At 38.2% G+C, this 15,434-nt stretch overlaps 1 protein-coding gene and 1 long non-coding RNA gene across 2 annotated transcripts; both read left to right on the top strand.

The window, feature by feature from the left end:
* Window positions 1–87: 87 nt before the first annotated feature.
* LOC112166916 lies at window positions 88–2,331 on the top strand. The gene is made up of 6 exons (XR_002923487.2): window positions 88–269; window positions 420–490; window positions 1,293–1,377; window positions 1,460–1,558; window positions 1,661–1,751; window positions 2,146–2,331. It is a non-coding gene; the product is annotated as an uncharacterized LOC112166916 (long non-coding RNA).
* An 11,259-nt stretch (window positions 2,332–13,590) lies between these two features.
* Window positions 13,591–15,233, top strand: LOC112165767 (trinucleotide repeat-containing gene 18 protein). The gene has a single exon (XM_024302411.2). It carries the CDS (start codon window positions 13,768–13,770, stop codon window positions 15,049–15,051), a length of 1,284 nt encoding a protein of 427 aa, XP_024158179.1. The 5' UTR covers window positions 13,591–13,767; the 3' UTR covers window positions 15,052–15,233.
* Window positions 15,234–15,434: the final 201 nt, after the last annotated feature.

Here is a 15,434-nt window from a genome sequence, read left to right as displayed (position 1 = left end):
ACTCTTCATCACGACAGTGATCGGAGAGGTACACAAAGAAAGAAGTGGGAGAGGGATTCGGATTTTGATCACAGTCCCAAATTCCCAATTGTTGGTTTTTTTTTTTTTTCAATTTTGAATTGTTCTCTTATCCTAATGTGGGATGTGTATTGGATTTCAATTTGCAGGTTTTTATTTGGTGGTTTGTATCAAATCTCCGAAAGGAAACCAAGCAAGGGAAGAAACAACAATGAATCCTATACTATGGCACAAATTAGCTGCAGTCTCTGGTACTACCTCATCTTCTTGATTCTTTTCTCATACTAGAAAAGTTATCATTTTTATTCTCTGTTTTGTGAAGACTTTTGTATCAAATTGTGTTTGTCTGGTGATTTTGTATCAATCTGAGAAAACCCAATTTGTGATTTTGTGATACACAGGAATGGCAGCTTTTGGGTTGGGCATATATGGTGCTGATGGCTTTAAACCCAAAAACCCAGCTTACAAGGAGGTCTATATTCTATTTTAGTTTTTGCCCATTTGATTTTTGTTCATTTGAGTCATTATGTTTGATTGTTTGGTATCTGAGTTCTCAAAGTTTATGCATTTGATTGATCATGGGTTTTTATTTTAGATCATTTCTGAATTTTGGTTTTCAGTTAATATATGTGGGTTGCACGGTATGTGGTTGATTTGATTCGATGGATTTCGTTTCTCAAATTTTTACAATTTGCTCTGTAATTTGTTGGTTACATTGGTTGCTATTGAATGTTGTTAATTTTTTTCAGAATCTGTCAAATTTCGTTCACATAGTTATTGGATTTGGCTCATTTGTGATTGAGAGGTGGATTAGTTTTACTGAAAGAAATTGATTATTGGTCTTGGATCTCATGTACACACATTATTTTTTTGCTTCATTCTCACAGTCTTCGCATTTTGATCTTGATTTCAATATTAAACCTCCTCCTCCTTGCCTGAGCCTCACTGATCCTTCATTGATCACTAACATCAAACTATTGATGTCCCTTGATACTAATCGTGACTGTTTGGTTAAATGATTTTGACATATGTGATTTTAGTCATGTCTTTTGGTTAAACTATCAATTATACTGATCATATCATTTCTATCCCAATGTGTTGATTCTCTATTTTCTAATGAACTTAGGACTTAATGGTTTCAGACTATTGCAACTTTCAATTTTTCAATAATACTAATTGATCTTTTGGTTATTAATATTTTGACTTGAGATACCAAAGCATGAAATTCATGTTTTGATGCCTTTTAACTTTCATAATTATATCTTTATGTACAGAAAACATTCCAAACTTTGCCAACATTTGGGAATCTCAGACAATTGAACTTGGATATCCCTTCATACCAAAGTAAAAGTGAGGAAGGTAATCTGCTAACTCCTCTATGACAGACCTCAAATACTTATGAAATACTTCAGTTTAACTAATTCCTGACAATCAGTTCTAGCCAATCTCAGCAACGGACAACCAAGGACATCTCTGAGGAGCTAATGTAAAAACAGTTGAATCAGAATAGAAACATAAATACATTTTTGTTCATACATTGGTTAGTTCTGTTCTCATGCAATGAAATTCTGCTTTTTGTCAGTCTATGCATTTCTCTTTAATCTCTGTAGCACTTACACTATTGCTCGGAACCTCTTTTTAGCTCTTCTAACTATTGTCAAAAGACATTTGCTCAAGAGGATTGAGAAATTATAACAGAGATGGGATACGTGTCCAGAAGAAAAATTGGAAGGGTAAGCATTGTTTGTAACATAGGATAGGTTACAAATTGATGTAAATTATGTTGTTTTCACTGTAATATTAAATTTGCATCTGTCCCAATCATTTTTTATGTTTTCTTTTCAATGATTTCATTTTAAAAAAATGTCTAGATTTTGATGTTACTCTGTTAAAAGCTTATAAATTTTGTTCAATTTATTTGATCAAGTTAAGATAATATGAATGATGAGAAAATACCCCTCTGCTTATGCATTGGAAGAAAAAGACAATGCTCGGTAATTAACAGCTGTTCCTACTCTTCAAAAATTCACAATATTAGTCATGATTACTCAGAATATTGAGTGTCTTTATTGTATTTGATCTGAGTATAATTAACATGTCATTACTCTGTTTTCTTTTCTCTTTCAGTTATCTTTATCCATTGAACAAGAAGTTGGAGAAAGGTTTTGAAGAGTTGCTGCAGAGAAGTTTTACTCTGAGGCTGACCAACAGCAGCATGAAATCAATGTTGTATTCTATTTAGATTTTCATTGAACCATATCAATGTCGTATTCTATTTATAATTTCATTAAACAACTGGCATCCATACTTTTAGACAGTTTGCATTTTTTTATGAAAATTTGTTTTGCACTCATTGAATTGTATGGATGCATCACTTCGAAAATTTATACCTCCAGCTATCCTTTGCTAATTGCTGCCTGTATCTTGATTTGGTTCATGATTTAAGTCCCGCAGCAAAGCACGGACACAATTTCTAGTTAGATACGTATTGGTAATTACTGTTCATTTGGTGATTTTTGATTTCATTTTCTGTTGTACGTACACAATGTTCACAACAGCCATACAATAAAAACTGTTGTGTGAGAGTAATACAGATCACAGATGCTATCAATGTTTTAGTTGTGTGAATAACAGTCACACAACAGTTATAAAAAAAAAAAAAAAAAAAAAGACTTTTGAATCACAATCACACAACGGGTTCTTAAGTTGCCCGTCGTCTGAGTGACGTTCACACGACAGTTAATGATGTCGACAAGCTATCGACAGCCTGTCGACATGCTGTCGACATGGATGCCGAGTTCTTCAGACGACAGTTCTCTAAATCATGTTTCATCAGACGGCAGCGAGATATACGACAGTCAGCTCCGCATCAGACGACAGTTTTTAGCCGTCGTCTGATTCAATTTTTGTACTAGTGCTCAATCTTTTTTCTAGTTGTTAATAGACTTTGTCAACTCATATAAAAAGACAAATAAGGCTAAAGAGAGAAAAAAATTAAGGAATTAAGTAAAAATAATTTTATAATTACCTAAAACAATTAAGTAAAAACAATTAATTTCTATACATTACCCCATCATTCAATACAAAAGTAAATTCAAAACAATCTGATTTGAAATTTTTTTAAACTAAATTCATTGAATATTTACGTGTAGTTATTACTAATTAAGATCTAATATCGACTCCTTTTAATTAGATTAATCGATACATATATTACATTTTTTTTTGAGTAAAATGAGGCCATACTTTATTGAATATGGGAAGAATTACAAGCACTACATTCAGTTACAACTGCAGCTACAAGGAAACTAGGTATAGAAAAGAAAAAGCTCTCATGCCGTAAAGACTTGGCATAATCTGCTGTAAGATGAGCCACCAGATTGACCCCCGTTCTGGTATGTAGTATACTAATATTTGGATAGCAGTTCAATACCTCTGCAATGTCCTCATAAAGTCTTTCCAATAAGGAAGTATTCCTTATAGCTCCAGATGAAACTTGACGTTGCACCAAAATAGAATATGTTTCCAAAATAATTGGCATCAAGCTATGATATCTAGCAAGCACCAAAATAGCTTGACAGGCTAATGCTTCGGTATGCTCAGCTAAGAGAATATTGTCAAGGGTTTAGCCCCTCCTTGATAGCAAGCTCCAAATGAATCCCCGATAACAAAACCTAAACCCCCCTTCTTCGTTTCTGAATGAAAAGACCCATCACATTTAGCCTTTTAGAAGGATGTTTCCAATATGCCAGTACTTTTTCTGATACATATATTACTTATTTGAGAACCAAAGTCTTTTTTAGAACTATCCATATTGCAAAACAAACAAAAAAATCTTCTAAACAAAAACAAAAAAAACAATGATCTGGATTAACATAAAATATCTTTAAAATTATCTACTTGTTCGGCCCCTCCAAGAATTACTTTATGGTTCCTCCACTGAAAGTACACCAAAAATCTAGGCAACTCCCTCACAACATTTTTTGTGGTCAAATTGATAGAGATAAAAAAGAAGAACAACGTACAAATTGTTGAAGACACAAATTTAATTGTTCAAGTGTGTTTTGGTAATTTAAGGAGGTGTACTTAGCTTTTTCAGTATTCAAAAAAATGAATTAGAGGTTTAATAGAGGTCCAAATATCAAATTTGTAGGTCCAACTAGAATCACCCTTACCATAATTCTAGAGATTTTTTCCCCCTTACACCACTCACTTATTTCTTTTCCCACTAACCCATAATTACTCTAATAAGTTGTTCCCTGATACCTAATTTAGTTTTTTTTTTTGTTATTTTTGAGAAAATTTTTCCCTCACCCTTTTGTCACATAAAGAAAGAAGCCATAAGAGACTTCCCGGATTCCAATCGCAGGAATCCAGGCACTAGCGGTCGGTCGCCAGAATATGGTTACCGGTTGCCCAAATCCAGTCACGGATCGCCAGACTACTCTGAAAACCTTGCCAGAGGTCTCCAAAGAGGTTGTCAGAGATCACATAAGCCGCTGAAGAGGTTTATTACCTCCCCAATACACCTTTATTGCCCCCCAATAAACCTTCAAATCGCCAGAATGGGAACCAATCTCCTTAAAATTAGATAAATAAAACTATGATTAAAGAAAAAGATGAGGAGATTACATCAATTCAAAACATTAATTGGGAGGCAATAAACATTTATTTTAAACCCGCAATAAATATTTTATTAGAAGATAATAAAACTTTTTTTTTCTTTCCTTCTGAGTCTTTGGCCCCCATTTTTACCCAAAAAAAAAAAGTAAAAGAAAGAGAGATGGTGGGCAAAACGACATCGTGGGTGCAGGAGAGCTGGGCTGGGGCTTGACCCCGAGGACGAACCTGATGGTGTCGCCGTAGACATAACGTCATAATTGCACAGAGGACATAAGCTCTCTCATATACAAACACTATGATACACACATATCAATAATAAATAATCATTATCATTTGTGATAAAGGACTTATTGCATTCTTAATTTTTATAGTGAATCTGAAATTTATGGATGATACAGTAACTCCACTTTTACCAATCCATACTATCCCAACCTTGACACTTTTGTAAATTTTATTAAACTCCCAAAAGAAACTCAAAAGAAAAGCAAAGAAAGCTTTGCACAAATAGGAATCAAAAAATATACTACTAGTGAAGAAGCACTATGTTCATCATGTGCCATAGGCCTCATCATTTAGTCTTTCGGCCCTAAGCCCGCCCTAGGCCCGCTCGACCCGTAGGGCCGAAGCCCTACCCGGAACTTGCATTAGGGCTGGCCGGCCCTACCCTTTCTCAAATAGGGTAGGGTAAGGGTCATGCAAATGAAGCCCGGCCCTACCCTACGGCCCGGCCCGTTAGGGCCAAGCCCGGTCCGGCCCTTTAAGCCCACCCAATTAAGCCCTAATAATTTTCTATTTTTTCTATTTCTTAAATATGTTTCTCTTTAGTTTATAACATACAACATATCTATTTTCTGTAATTGATTTCCTAAGCTTTATTTTCTTTAATTTTTGTTTCCTTTGTTAAACAACAATTAATTTTGGGAGATTTAGAGAGAAAGCTAATTGAATATAGCCATCTTAACTAATATTTATAAATGTTATAACTTATAAGTTAATTCCAATATATATATATATTTATATTAAATATGATCAATAAAAAATAATGAGTCTTGTATTACCTATATAACCATTGAGAGCTACATTTTGAGATAAAAAATAAAAGTAATGTATATTCTTTTTGTTAAACAAATTAAGGCCCATTTCGGCCCTATTTGGTCCTATTCGAAAGGCCTACCCGACCCGACCCTAGTGGCTCGGGCCTTTCAGGCGGGTAAGGGTTAGCATATTTAAGCTCCAACCCGACCCTACCCGGCCCTAAATTTTGTTGACTTTGACTAGGCCCGGCCCGGCCCTCCCCTAAGCCCTAAAATTTAGGGTATGGCTGGCCCTAGCCCGACCCATGATGACCCTTAATATGCCACACGGGTGCTGGAACCGTGGAGACCTTAAGAACCATAAAATCAAGGTTGTACCTGCAAAGCAAGCGAAGCAAAGAAAGTCAAAAAAAGGAAGGAGGTCAACGTCGCCTCCTGTAGTCAAAAAAGCTGATGGCATCCATTAGGTTGGCATTTCCTAGAAGCTCCGGTGGGCCAGAATCAAGCATGATCTGAACCGAATTGAAGATTTCGAACTCTCAAAGCTTTGCATTAGCCTTGGCTAAAGCCTCGAGAAGCTCCTACATAGTTGACGCAAGAGATGGTGCCACTGGGTAGACATGGTCGCGTTCGTTGAGGATAGTGAGCCCAGATCGGAGGTACGAGAGAGAGAGAGAGAGAGAGAGAGAGAGAGAGAGAGAGAGAGAGAGAGAGAGAGAGAGAGAGAGAGAGAGGCATTGGTTGTAATTTATTAATTAGGTTGGGGGCAAAATTATCATTTTATATTAAATTTGGTTAGTGGGAATAAAAATTGTTGCTGGAGTAAGTGGGATAATTTTAGTCTATTTTGGTGCTTTAGGTCAATGCCCCCTTTTATTTATAGACAAATAGCTAACTCATTAAATGGATCGCATATACAAACATGTTTTTTTTTTCGATGGAAGAAAAAGTGTTATGTCCCGAATCTCAAGTTATCAGTTTACTAGTCATTTGGACGGTAAACGATAATTATTTTCACTTTTTACTTTGTTTCGATACTTTTAGTGGATCAAAAAGTTGACTTTTTGTTAAGGTCAATTTTTGAGAAAATTGTCTTCATGAAAGTTGTAGAGGACATTAAACCGAGTTCGTGAACACGTGGTATGCTTAAATCGGTGTTCATATGCTAAAGTTATGATCGAAAAATTAAAGTTGTTATTTATGGTAATTTTTCTATAAAAAGGGCGAGTTACTTTAGTAAGTTTCTATTTCGGAAACTTACTCGAGCTTCTCTCTCTCCTCCCTCTTTCTCTCTCCCCAACTTAGTCACCTTCTTCCGGCCATATCTCCTCCGTCCTTCGACGAATTTTGACACCACAGGTATCGTTGGAAAGCTCTCTTCCTCCTGTTCAATTATATGGTAGTTTGGTGACTTGGATTGGACTATGTAAAGCACATGATGGAGAAGAAGAGAACTGCAACGCCGTTTGTTCGGATTCTCTATTTTTCCCACATTTCTCCGCCGTCAGGCCACCTGACGACGTGCCACGGTCTTGTTCGAACCGTCTACTCCTTTCTCTCAAGCCTATAGTGGTGGGTCACTGCAATTTTGCCAGAAAAGAAGGGATCGAAGCAAAATAGTCCACTGTAGCATATTGGGGTTTTCCGGCAATTTCTTCTGATTCTGGCTACTATCGGCGACAAATTGGTCTCATTAGGAGCGCCTTGAGACACACTTGAATCCCTCCAAGTCTCTTGAAGCGAATCGAAGCGTGGAGGACGAATTGAAGCCTTGAATTTTTGCACTATTCATGTCGACCCTTTGCTGTCAAATGTGATTTTCGGCCAACCAAGGTATTTCAAGACTTTGTCATAGTTGGGAAAGATGTTGGGCTTGATGAGAGGAAGATTGTGGCATAGGTATTGTTCGCCAGTTTGGGTCGGCCGGCGATATATGGGGCCCACGCGCCGCCACTGTAGGTGGCCCATGGAGGTGCATCGGGCAGGTTTTGGTTTACTATTTTTGGCTAGATAAATTAATTGTGAGTTGTAGAACTTGTAGATATGATTTGGTGGAAATTGGAGAAAGTTTGACATTGATTGGAAATTTACGAAGTTTCGGAGTTTCAAGTGTTTATTTCCAAAAATCCGACCGTTGGATTTCCCTTGTTTTTATTCTAGAATGCTAGAACTGATGAAAGGATGTTGTTGGTGAAGTTTGAAACTTGTAGATTTTGGAGGGTCAAAGATAACGAGTTTTGATTTCATTTTAGAATTGTATTTAGTTTAATTTGCGAATAGTTGTTTACAAAATAAAATTGTGTACAGAGCGACGTGCCGAGCTACTGCTTGATAAAGAAATCCATATGCGCGGTAGCCTAAATAGTACTGTGAGTGGACTTTTGTTTTAAATAATTATGCATGCGTTTATTTCTTGAATTAATATTTTATTTAATTATCATATTATATTTTGAGCATATGATTTGATTTTGGAATTTGATTTCGATTTATCTCGTGGATTTGCTTTCAATGATGATTTTCAGAGATTGATTATGATTTATCTCGGTCATGATTTTTGTATATGAATTTGTTATGCTCGGTTTTGAATTTATGATTTATGTTGATTTTCAACAAATTATTTTTCAAGGTGATTTCCGGAATTGCATATTATACTCTATTCGTCCATTTTGAGATTTATGTAATATTCTTTTGGCGTGTGGGACACGTTGTTGATGTATTTGATTTATCATGAGATTCTCCGAGTATAGTTGGGAATAGTACTCATGACTTCATTTGCGAGATTTTGGGGGAAGCCTTATGGATTTATGGGTTTTCGAATGTTTTTCTTATGCCATACTTTGGGTGATTATATTATCATGCTAGCATGTAGTCCGCCTTTGTGGTGACGTGATGGGATCACGAAAGCCTATCTACCTTTGTGGCGCTGGGTTGTTGCCTTTGTGGTGGTAACTCTGAAGCCTAGTACCCTTTTCACCGCACTTAGTGGCGTAAGGGTATATATGGGAGTATGGGAGTACGTTAGCCTGAGAGGCTCACTCGTATGGCTATCATCTTCTCCTACTTATATTATATTATTTTTGATTGGCGGAGCTAGTTCGATTTTATTTAACCAGCAGGGCTGGCTTGTTTTTGCGAGATTCTCGAATTTAAAGATAAACGTTTTATCACTGTTGCATGCATTGAGGTTTTTAAAGGAATAACATGTGGGAAAGTATTAAAGCTTTACTTCGGTTAAATTATCTTATTTATTTATCTTTGTCCACTCACGCTAATGTGTTTTTCGATATTTTCCCCTGGGCCAATCGGTTTCAAATGCCGAGGTCGGGCGTAAATGGAGGGAGTCAAGGCATAGTCAACAGCACAGCTTCCGCGTATTCATCTTATTTCTGTTTTCCTAGTTTACCTTTCGTATTAGTATTACTCTGATAACTTGTGGGATTATAATTGTTTTGTGATTTGGGAAGCATGGTGGCTCCAGGAGTTGAGAATAGTGTTTGATATTAGAAGTGTAAATGTCTTTTTACAGGTTTTGGGTAGTCCACTTTTAGTGGAAGTTCCGCCAAATTTTTGGTAGAATTTCTTTTAAGGTAGGCCCCACAAGGCCACTTCGGATTTCACCATAAAATCCGGGGCAGGTCCTGTAAAAAAGAATTACAAAACAAAACCACAATAACACTTTAAACCTAAACTGTCAAAAAGAAAAGCTTGGCTGGCAGAGCAAACATTAATAAGCATAAGGAACTAAGGAAGCAAGAGTCTTAGGCTGTGTTTGGGGGGGCTTTTTTGCTCCCCCGCTTAGAAGCGCCTCAAGGGTCTGCGTTTGGTAAACCAGCTTTTGCTGGACTTTTTCCAGAAGCCACCGCTTCTTTGATCGAAAAGCAGAAGCTGCCAACCCCATGCTTTTAAAAGCTGGAGACGGTTTCTCTCACTGTAGCGGTATATACTGTAGTTTAATGAAATTTTTGAAATACCGGTTTCTATCCTCTCTTCCGTTCAGCAATTACACAATGCCATGAAACCTTCTCTTCTGTGTTCAAAGTCGAAGCCTCAGCACCGCAGGCGTTCTCTCTCGCTGACTGCCTTCACCTCGCCTCTCATCCGTGTTCGAAATCAAAGCCTCAATCGTTGATTGTTGGCTGCTTGGCAATTTGATTCAGGGTTAGTTTATATCTATTTCAGTTTCAATTTCTTTGAAAAAAGAGGTATTATAGGTTGATTTGGGTTTCAATTTTAGTTTTGTATCTATTATAGGTTGATTTCAGTTTTCTATCTATTTCAGTTTCAATTCGTGTAATTGGGTACTGAATCAATGGGGGTTAGGTTGATTTGGGAAAATCAAAACCAGATCGAGTAGTTTTCTTTAAGTAGCTTCGATCAAACATGGAATTGAAGATAATTTGAACCTGAGAAGGTGCTTTAGATAAAGGAACTATTCGAACGATTGCATAGAGTGATTGCAACATAATGTTTAACTTCTATAAATGGTTGTCTAATTTTTGTGATTACTACGTTTCCATTGTTCCCAACCTTCTGGAATGCCATTATTCATGTTATTCTGGTGCTTCCTTTACCTAGCTTTGCAGGGTTTGGCTTCACTAACATATCTTTTTTGGTTTTGGGCAGCAATAAACACTCCTCGGTTGTCATTCCTCCTCCTAGTTTTGGAGATCAAATCAGTATCTTCAAGAGAAAGCTTTGCGCTTTTACTGCCTTCACATAGACATAAACTAAATCCGACTTCTCTATTCTGTCTGGTTTTGCTTTCGACTTCTTTCCCATGGCATCATAGATAAGCAAGGTAAAGCTTATTCCTTTTATTTCTACTTCTAGCACAGACACAAAAGACTAAAACTTCAAGCTGTTTTCGGGTTATTTTAGAACTCGGGGCTTGGCTTCTGTGATGCTTTTAAATGTTTGAGATGTTGAGATTCTGAAATTGGTATCCACCCATGTAATTAGATGGAACTTTGATTTTGGTTAATTCACAATGATTCTCAACAACAGTAGGGGAATGTATTGATGCAGCTGGAGAAATGTGGTGGATGTTTGAGTATTATTGAGTTCTCAAGTTTTGAATATGATATTGCAAGTGATATGCAAGCTGTTTTGATGTGAAAGTTTACTTACTTGAAATTGAGGTCTGTCATCTGTGATAATATTATTAGTGATTTCACATAATATGTCAGAATATGTCATTAACTAACTTCCACCAGAATATGTCACGCAGCTAGGCTGCATATATTTACATTAAGATAGACAAAGGTCATTTCTCAATCATGCTCAATGCATTGGGGTTAGCTAGTGTGTGCACGCATGTTTTTCCTAATAGGATCCCATTAAGATTTAGTTTCATGGAAACGGTGTCATTTACATGCTTTTTGGAGATTTCTGTTATTTTCACATTGATATGGAGAATTTTAAATGGATGAATTGATGTTGTAGCTGTTGCGCTTGGTACTGGTTTCTAGAAAACCATGTGAGGGAAAATTAACTATTCTCTCTCTATATGACCATATTACATTTGTGAAATTACCGATGGCAAAGATAGTATTCCACAGTAGTGTTGCGTGACTAAGAAATTTGATTACTGTTTTACTTGGTCAGCTACTTTTCACTCATCAAAACTTGTTAGTATGGCATTTGGTCCCAGTACATCTGCAAGAACTTATTGGCTAATAAGGGCCTGCTTAACTCTGGCATTTGGTCCCAGTATGGCATTTGGTCCCAACAAAGCTTGACAACAGCTACTTCAAGAACTTATTGGCTAACAAGGGCCTGCTTAACTCTGACCAAGTTCTTGTTACAAAGAGTGAAGTAGCCAAGCAATTGGTTCAGCAATATGCAGTGAACAACGAGCTTTTCTCGAGCAATTTGCCAAGTCCATGATTAGTATGGGGAATCTTTCACCAATTACAGGTTCAAGGGGAGAGATCAGAAAGAATTGCAGGAAGGTCAACTACTCTTGATTAGACTGTGATTTCTTGGTCACTAGAAGTTGACATGTAGTACATGATGATCATCATGGGGTGTTCTATTACCTTCTCTATGTTTTTGAAGTTCTTTTTCCAGTGTTTAGCTTTTATATCAGTCAGAGATGCACTCTTCTTTGGTTATTCTCATTAATAAAGTATTGACTATCTTCGAAAAGAAAAAGTTGCTCTTTGGTATCTTTATACTTTGAGTCATCAATTTTAGGTTCATGATGTTGGAGAAATGAGAATAGATGCCCACATTGAAAAATCTAAGTTGTTACTAATATATTTGTACAAATTATTTTAAAAATTGTCCAATATTAATCATATGGTCACCATGATTTATAAAAATTGAAAGTTAACAAAAATTTATAAGGACATAATAAAGATTAAAAATGATAACAAGAGCATTTGAACAACATTGTATTACTAAACATTTTGTCTTAATTAATCTTTTATGTCCAAATTGGTCATTCCACAAATAAAAAGCACAAGCCAGTTTTGATTTACCAAACATTTTGCCACTGCTTTTGCCACTGACAGCACTTATAAAAAGCCAGTTTACCAAACACTCAGCTGCTTTGCTTTTCAGCCACTTATTCTCAGAAATAAGCAGAAGCCAGCTTTTCTGAAAAGCACAGCCATACCAAACATAGCCTTAGAGACTCAGAGACACAATAAACAAAAAAATTAATTAACCCAGAGTTTTTTGAAATAAGAAATAAAGAAATCAAAGTCCAAAAACTCAAACAAAAAAAACCTAGATTTAACTATCATTGAGAGACGAGTCACTGTGGCTACCAACCATCAAGCCGTAATGAGAAGAGAATCGACCAGAGATTTGCTTCTAGAGACCAAAGATTTATTCACCATTATTCTCTATACCTGAATAACATACACAAGAAGTACAAGGTACCAAAAGACTCAATAAAGGCAATCTTAGAGGTGGAGACCATCCAACAACACAATACCACTAGTCTTGCGACGTTCACAAACCTCAAGTATCAGTACGACAGTGATTCCAAATTATAAAGTTAAGTTTATAGCTCTAGGTCGAGACTTAAATGGATGACGGTGAGGGCTGGATCGAGGAAAAAGAAGTGCTTGCTCATTGCTTACTAATATACACTTGACATGAATTTAACCATTAATTCTTTTTATGAAAATATTGTTCGTAACAATATTCTAATAAATTAATTACACTTTAATATCATTTATCTTAAATAAAATATTAGTTGATATTCACGTTTTTGTCAATAAAACAAAACGAAACAATATCACACAAACAATTTACAATTTATTATATATATTACTATTAAGAAAATTTGATAACAACCATAAGAACAAATGAGACAGGACACGGGGCCCTAAATCATCACCTCATCTCATATGAGGACAATTAAATGACTCTGCTAAGTAAATCATCAAGATCTTGTCGAAGAAAAAGAGTAGGTCATCAGGATCGCAAACATCTCCCCTAATTTGTATTTATCAAAAAAGATAAATTAAAAAGAAAATATAAAATAAAAGAGATTTCTGGAGATTAAAAAAAAAAAAAACCCAACTTTAGAGACCTTTTGCCTTTTTTAACTTTGGTAATAAATTTGCTAAATCTCGTCACCTCAAAGCAACACAAATTTGGACCAATGTCCTGCCTGTTTCAACTAGTTCCGCTTTTTACTTTGATAATTTTGATGGTGACGGTATTAGAGAATTTAGGTTGTAATTTCTTTGTTTCATCGAAAAAAAAAAAGTTAAAAAACTTTGATAAACCTAAACAAAGTTTCGGATATTGGAAATGGATCGCCCTAAAAGAGCAACAAAAAGCTAAACAAGAAAAGTATTAAATATCAAATGATAGGGTGGGGGGACGACGTGGCCCTAATAGCCGGAAATAAAAACAAACCCATTTACACTTGTGCTATATATATCCAAGTCTTCTTATTCATGTTCCGTATTCAATGACACCGAGCAAAACAAACACTCTGACTATAACTCCCAAACCCTAAGGCGCCAACTCACCCACCCTTCCTCCCTCAGATCTCTCACTCTCTCTTCCCCCCCACGCCGCACTTCCCGGCAATGTGATTCCAGCCGAAACTCTAATCCGCATTGCCCCTCCGATGGCCTCCGCTTGCGTCAACAACATCGGCATGTCGCCGGAGAATTTCGCGCCGGCGACCTACCCCTCCTACGGCTGGCTCAGCCCGAGAGTCTCCTTCAGCTGCGATAACACCGGCGATGGTGGCCGGCTTCCCGGAGCTAAGTCCTCTTCTGCGGCGAAGAATCAACCGGAAGGTCCAGATCCGGAGCTTTCTGGAGGAGAGTTCGAGTTCCGGCTGGAAGATCCGGTCGCCATGCTGACCGCCGATGAGCTCTTCTCCGGCGGGAAGCTCATGCCGCTCCACATCTTCTCCGTCAAACCTCCCGTCAACGAGCCCTCGTCTTCCGAGATCAGATCGCCGGAGACGACTAAGTACCGCCGGAGACAGGAGATTTCTGTTTCTGACCCGTACGTGTTCTCTCCCAAAGCTCCGAGGTGCTCGAGCCGTTGGAGAGAGCTATTGGGATTGAAGAAGCTGTACCAGAATTCCTCCAACGGTAACGGTAACGGCGGCGCGAAGGCCGAGGCCAGTCAGAAAACGACGTCGTGCAGCACCTCCGCAAACGCGGCGCCCAAATCACTGAAGCACTTCCTTCACAGAAGCTCGAAATCGTCGTCGTCGTCATCCTCCGACGCCTCGCTGAGCTTGCCTCTGCTCAAAGACTCCGACTGCGAGTCCGTCTCCATCTCCTCGCGCCTCTCGCTCTCGTCCTCGTCCTCGGGGCACGAGCACGACGACCTGCCCCGGCTCTCCCTCGATTCGGACAAACCGAATCCGAACCCGAACCCGAATCCGATGTTCTCCCTCCACCGCAAACCGGCGCGGGCCAAAACGGCCATCAAGATTCGAGAAATCAAGCAGAGAGCGGCGGCGGCGGATCAGGCGGCGAGGGTGGGAAGGAGCCCGATGAGGAGGCCGGCGGCTACGGCTGAACCCGCCACCGTGGCGACCAGCAGAGGCGTCTCGGTGGATAGCCCGAGAATGAACTCGTCGGGGAAAATAGTGTTCCAAAGCTTAGAGCGGAGCTCGAGCAGTCCAAGCAGCTTCAACGGTGGGCCCCGGCTGAAGCACAGAGGAATGGAGCGGTCGTACTCAGCCAACGTCAGAGTGACTCCGGTTCTGAACGTCCCGGTCTGCTCCCTCCGGGGCTCCTCCAAATCCGGGTTCGGATTCGGGCAGCTATTCTCTTCTCCTCAGAAACGAGACTCAAACGGCGCAGTTTCCGGGAAAGGCGGCCAGCACAGCCATTACGTTCAACAGAGTCAGAGTCATAACAACAAGAACCGGGCAGACCGTAACTGAAATTCGGTAACCAAAAAAAAAAAAGAAAAAAAAAAACGTTTCTAACATGAACGTCGTCGTTTTTTCCGGCTTCCGTTTTCCTCTTTCTCGTTAGCTTTAATTTTTTTTTTTTTTTTGGTGTAATGTAAATATGCGGCAAGATTCTGATAATGTAGTTATATTTGTCCTTGTTTGGTTCCTCATGTTAGAGCTAAAATGGTCTTCTAGGTTCATAGCTTCTTCTTCTTCTTCTTCTTCTACCCATGTCCATATCTGACTGTGACCGAGTTCCGGCGAATGTGACGCACGCGCTTGACCTGCTCGTGGGTAATGAAATAGCATCAAATGGTTTGAGCTTATCCATTTTAATTTTAAAAATTGAGGGCTTTTTGGAAGTGCTGCCA

Source organism: Rosa chinensis, chromosome 5, assembly GCF_002994745.2.
Source record: "Rosa chinensis cultivar Old Blush chromosome 5, RchiOBHm-V2, whole genome shotgun sequence".
NCBI classification, from domain to species: domain Eukaryota; kingdom Viridiplantae; phylum Streptophyta; class Magnoliopsida; order Rosales; family Rosaceae; genus Rosa; species Rosa chinensis.
This window is presented reverse-complemented; position numbering and strand designations above follow the sequence as displayed.